The sequence below is a fragment of the Camellia sinensis genome, chromosome 13 (genome assembly GCF_055761805.1).
Source record: "Camellia sinensis isolate YWXY chromosome 13, ASM5576180v1, whole genome shotgun sequence".
Taxonomy (NCBI): Eukaryota; Viridiplantae; Streptophyta; class Magnoliopsida; order Ericales; family Theaceae; genus Camellia; species Camellia sinensis.
Genome location: NC_138973.1, coordinates 44054135 through 44060722, shown reverse-complemented (window position 1 = coordinate 44060722; position 6588 = coordinate 44054135). Strand labels below are relative to the sequence as shown.

General features: G+C 38.1%; 1 protein-coding gene across 1 annotated transcript; it reads right to left on the bottom strand.

The window, feature by feature from the left end:
* Nucleotides 1-1046: 1046 nt before the first annotated feature.
* LOC145805339 (uncharacterized) lies at nt 1047-1697 on the bottom strand. The gene has a single exon (XM_082900455.1). It carries the CDS (start codon nt 1695-1697, stop codon nt 1047-1049), a length of 651 nt encoding a protein of 216 aa, XP_082756581.1.
* Nucleotides 1698-6588: the final 4891 nt, after the last annotated feature.

The window sequence follows — 6588 nt, the reverse complement described above, 5'->3', positions numbered from 1 at the left end:
TTATTCCCACTTCAGCAGTGATTTAGACCTCCTCAAACTTCAACCCCTACCACCCTACACACACGTGGCGGGTGGTGATTGGAGGAGGAGGAGGAAAAAAAGAAAAAGAAAAAGAAAAAATGACCAATAAAAAAAAAAAAAAAGTCAAAAGGGGTGAGGGGAAGGGGTCCAACCTTTATTCTTTCATATTTTATATATAACTGATGCCAACCAACCACCTAAGTGAGCCATCTATAATTAAGCTGGCAGAGTTTAGTTTTTCAATATATATATGTATAATATAATATAGATGATCTCAGATGTTTGAATATCCAAGTTTGGCAATGTCATAAGTAAGATTATGCTTCTTTCAATTATTGTATGCTGATAACATATATATATATATATATATATATATAATATTTTGGGGTAATTTTAACACCTGAAAGGCTTAAAATATAATTTTTAATTCCACCTTACATTCTGAATCTCTGTGCTGATTAAAAAATATGATATTTACGAACCTAGGAAAGTTAGGGTTGGTTTGGCATAACCTATATAATTCATATTTTTATCTGTTAATGTACACCTAAACCTACTCCACTAAACCTAACCCACTACACCACTCCACCTCCACTTCACCTACTCCACTACACACTCCACTTCACCTACTCCACCACTCCACCTCCACTTCACATCTCCATCTCCTATATAATGTACATACAATACATCACAACATACAACAATCAATAATACATCAGTTTTAAACATGGTATCAGAGCTATAAGATTTAGGCCTATATTCCTTTCTTTCCGGCGGGCAGCCGGCCGGCAACCATGCCTTCGCTGCCCGCTGGAGTTTTTCAACACCTCCACAGAGTATGGCTCTATCCCACGCTTACTTCCATCAAACACAGAAGTCCCAATTGCCACGGATAGCCCAACACAACCCCATAACCACCTCTGCCTCTGGGTTTTTCTCCTTTGTCGCTGCCTCCGTGCAACCTCCATTACTTCCTGGTTCCTCTGGGACATTTCACGATTAACAGCTTCATATTCTGCAGCCTTTCATTTCTCAATCTCCTCGAGAAGACTGAGTCTTATGGCATGCAGCTCCAATTCAATTCTTGGTCCATAAGAAGAAAAAAAATTTGAAGTAGATCCATCAGTGGAGAAATCTTCACTGGCATCAAAGAATTCGCCTTGATTAGACACAAAGCTCGGACACCCACCTTGCTTCCCAAAATCATCAACCCCAGCAAAGCTACCAACACTCACCGACTCACATCGAGGATCGAAGAAATCATCCACCACCGCCACCATAGAACCTCCATCTCTGTCTTCACCACCAGTCTCCATACCACAAACACCATCATCCACGAGTTCTTTAACAACAACAACACCATCACCATTCGAATTCGAATCGGTCTCACCATCTGGTGGAGACTTGAGCTGCGGAGTCTCATCAAATCCGCCGGCATGACGAGCGACGGCGTCTCTGCCGCGCCGCTTGTGGTTGACGACGTAAGGAGAGGGCGAGCGGGGAAAGGAAGAGTCGGGGATCGGAGCTGGTGCTGGAGTTGTATACAGAGCCGGTGATATGTATATGTGATTTGGGGTTTGAGTCCTCTTCTTCTCCTCCGAGACCTCCGGGCTAAGTACGGCCCCATCGTCACCCTCCAGTTTGGGTCTCGTCCCGCCATCTTCGTCGGCGGCCATTCCGTCGCCATCTTCGTCGACCCATCCTCCGAGCCCTCCGGGCTAAGTATGGTCCCACCGTGCCCTCGTCCCGCCAGACTACCTCGACTTAGAGAGCTCAAGCAACATCTCTCTCTCTATACATCATTCTATCAACTCGGGGACCTAGTTTTTTTTTTTATTTTTTGAATCAAGCCACCACATTACCCAAAACTAATTTTTTTTTTATTCATTTTATTATCATTATCATCCTCCTCATCATGTCCCCCACTTTCTCTCTCTCATTTTTTCACTTTCCCACCCACTGGGCACATGCTTTCGCCATTCATCTATTATTATTATTATTATTTAATAATAATAATAATAAAAAAAACAAAAAAACAAAAATACCAAACCCATTGCAGGTTTTCACAAAACCGTGGGCCAAGAAACCCACGTGAACCCATCTCCTTTTTCCCTCACTCTCTCGTTTTTGATTTCTCATATATTCTTATTATTTCTTTCTTTTTTTTATTTTTCTTTCCCTTTATTTTTAATCTTTTTTTCATTCTTATTTCTTTGCACAAAAAAAAAAAAAAAAAACAACAACAAAGACGAAGAAGACGAACTGCACACCAAACTCATTTTATTCATGTCGGGGCTCACCCCGATCACCATTTTACACCACACAAAAAAAAAAAAAAAAAAAAAAAAAAAAAAAAAACAACCCACAGTGGGATTTTTCTTCTCTACTCTGCTACAGGTCTCTTCTTCTTGCCTCCGTCCTGGGCGGCCCTTGACGGTGCTGCCTCCGTGTTTCCCACGCCGCCGAACATGTTCACTCCCCCCTGCTCCTCCCCTACAGCATATGGCGGACCTCCAAATCGGAACATCACGGTGGCCTTCCGCTTCAGCTCCTTATTTTCCGCCTTTAGCACACTTATCTCTGCTCGCGCATCCTTATACATGCGCTGGAGCAGAGCCAGTTGGGCGTTTAACTGCTGCACCTCATTTGTCCTACTCTGCAGCCGGTGCGACAGGTTTGTGACCGCCGTCATGGTCTCCACACATGACTTCAAAGTATACTGATTGGCCTCAATATCCGTTTGCATCGCCATTTTTTGCTCCACCGACCGCATCGGAAAGTTCAACGGAGCAAAACCAGAGGCGCTTGGTTGAGGTTCACTGGCCACCGCCCCAGTTATCTCTCTTGTTGACTCGTTGAGGTCGGGAAAGAGAGTGAGCAGACCACGGGACGAAGAGGCCATATTCTGGGTAGCTGAACGGGAAGACGAGGCCATGTTATGGGTTGCTGAGTGTTTCAGAGAAGGGTTGGTTACAGAGTGTTTCAAGATTTGCAGCTCTTAGCGACAAGCTCTCAGAGAACGAAGAGGTTTCAACTGGTTTGTTATGCTTCCAAGCCTCAGCCTCCGCTTCGGTTTATAAAGACCATGATGAAGAGGCAGACACGCGCATCATGCGCCTCTCGGTGCTCGCCGACAACTTGGGCGCGCCTTTTGATGGCACGTCTTTTGATGGCACGCCTTTTGATGGCACGCCTTTTGAAAGATTGGGCACACCTTTTGAGGGCACGACTTTTGAGGGCTCGATATCTATATCCATGTATATCTTTTGGGCAACCTATATACACACTCATACAGTGTCTTCTACACCGGTCAGCTTTATCAATCCCTTTGTTTCAACCTCAAATAGGTTTCTATCTTCACACCTATTTGAGTTTGAGGGAGGGTTATACACAGTATCATGTATAAGTCGCTCATGATGAGCGACTCCCTAAGTCGCCCCCTTGGTGCACCACCACAATCTTCTACAACGGTCTGACATGACCCCGTAAACTGTCTTCTACATCGGTCTGACACGACCACACAGTGTCTGCTACAACGGTCCGATATGACCCCGTAAACTGTCTGCTACACCGGTCCGACATGACCCCATAAACTGTCTTCAACAACGGTCTGCCACGACCACACAGTGTCTGCTACAACGGTCCGACATGACCCCATAAACTGTCCCGACATTGATTCCGGTCAGCTTCTACTACGGTCCGACACGACCCCGTAAACTGTCTTCTACATCGGTCTGACACGACCACACAGTGTCTGCTACAACGGTCCGACATGACCCCATAAACTGTCTGCTACATCGGTCTGACACGACCATACCGTGTCTCCTATCCTGTTTTATTTTATTTATCAGTTTACTTTCCTGTTTTGTTACTCTCTTTAAACTCAAGTTGGTTAGTTCCTATCCTCCTTGAGTTTGAGGGGGGCTGTTAATGTACACCTAAACCTACTCCACTAAACCTAACCCACTACACCACTCCACCTCCACTTCACCTACTCCACTACACACTCCACTTCACCTACTTCACCACTCCACCTCCACTTCACATTTCCATCTCCTATATAATGTACATACAATACATCACAACATACAACAATTAATAATACATCAGTTTTAAACATTATCTTTTTATCTTTTTTTCATCACATCACCTCTCTACTTTTCTGCACATCTTTTCGTAAAAAGACAAAAAGTACACTTTTTTAAGACACCCCAAACCAACCCTTAGTATCTTACCTAATTAACAAATGCATAGGTACTGCTAATTATAGCAAATCATAAAATATTCAAATATTTATAATTTTACTATATTTTTTTTATATATTTCAAAATATTTTTATATATTTTTTACACATTTCAATAAATTCTTTTATATTTTTAATACTGACAATAACTTTTAACATTTTTCATATATATATATATACACGGTGTGCATAGCACTGGAGCATTACCCTATATATATTCTTCTTGTTATTTATCTCTCTTTTGGGTCCATTATTCATTAGTTTTTTTTTTAAAAAAAAATTATTTTTTAAAACTTTTTGGTTATTTCTAATTTTGGAGTTTTGAAAAAAAAAAAGGGGAAAAACCTCACCCTAAAATCCCATAAGTAGATTTAAAATTTTGAATATTGACTGAAAAATAGTTATAAAAAAGCTAGTTAAAAAAAATAGTTGATCAAGGGCACCCTTAACTCAAAATAGTAAATTTCAATTTACTACGTACAAAAGTACTGCTAGTGTGAATTAAAATAAGACGTGAAATAATCTAAATTTGTTTTGCGTTAAAAAAAAAAAGGGTCATCCAAAGAAGAGGAGGAGGCAGAGGCAGTAGTAAAAAAAAACCTTATAATTTTTAATTACCTATATCTCAACTCTTCCAATAAACCAAAACAAGTGCAAAACAAGCATCTACTCATGATCTACATGTTATCATTTAATTAATGACCTCTAATTAATGTAATAATGGAAGCTATATGATTATCAATGATGAAAAGTGTGAAATCCACAAAATCATTTCTTTCATTTCTTCTATTTCTTTATCATGATCTACATGTTATCATTTAATTAATGACCTCTAATTAATGTAATAATGGAGCACATGTTTTAGAATAATACTATATATATTAATTAATATATTAATAGATGATATGGTATAATTTTAAAAGTTTTTTATATTTATAATTTATATAATATGTGAGATCAATAATAATGTCACATTAATTAATATATTAATTGATACATATAACATTACTCTATTTTTTAATACACCCTTTATTACACCCTTCATTTGACCAGATCTCACTTCAATTGCATCATCAATGATTAGTTCCAACGTATGTACCCAAAAAATTATAAAATTAATATCCCAAATTTTAACTCAAAATTAAGATCACCATGTTATTTTTTGTCGAATAATGTTTGAGGGCTATAATTTTTATGGCTCAAATGGCTCAAAACTGCCAAAACGACGTCGTTTTGGCATGTTTTGTGCTCAAAACGACGTCGTTTTGACAGTTATGAGCCATTTGAGCCACAAAAATTGTGGCCCTCTACCATTGCCTTTTTTTTGTCATGTTCAGTCACGATGGATCACCTTAGACTCACCTTCGAGATGATCAACAATAAATGACTAAGATGAAATATACCACGGTAATATTAGATCATAAAATAAAGAATTATATATGTAATTTTTGTAATTTATTTATTGTATCAATTTAGTTGATATAGTTCTTAATATATCAATTTTATTATTAATTTTTCATATTTTCGTTAAAAAATAAGACAGAAATCAAAAATAAAATGATCCAATAAAAAGGAAAATGATTATTTTAAATTGGATACTAAACACTTCAACAAAGGCGAATAGATTATTTTAAATTCGACGACCAATCCAAAATACAGTTAGGCAACGCGGTAGTCTTCAATAGGCTTCCTAATTTGGCAGTCCAAATAAGGCATGAATTGAAATATATATCTATACTATTATTAAAAGTCAACAGGAACTTTGGTGTCCTGAAGCCTCTCTTAGAAATTTTTTTCATTTTTCCTAAAATGGCCATAACTTCTTAAATAATTATATTATTTTTTCACTAACATCAATTTGTAGTTAAGGATAACATGATAAATTCAAACCAACCAATTCCACCACCCCCACGTTTCCAAACTGCACAGCAGTTCTAAATCACTTTCAATATCTTCGAATTCTGTAATCACTCTCTCTCTGCTTATACAGAGCAATTTCATCAAGTAATCACTCTATCTCTGCTTATACAGTTCGCTTTCTTGCTTTAAATTTTCTGATGTGTTTTTGTTAAATCCTTGATCAAAGACATCCACATTTCGATACATATGTTTGGATCCAGTCACTTTACAGTTTTCTTCAAGAAGATCAAGTTCATTCAATCTACTTCTTTGAATAATCTCACAAAAGTGAAGTTCTCTGTATTTCGATTCTCATTAGTTAATCTTTTGATAGTTTTATTAAAGAAACGAACATAGCTGTGTTCCCAATCTGTATAACTGTTTTGAATCTAAATCACTTTCTGGATATAACAAAATTGAAATTG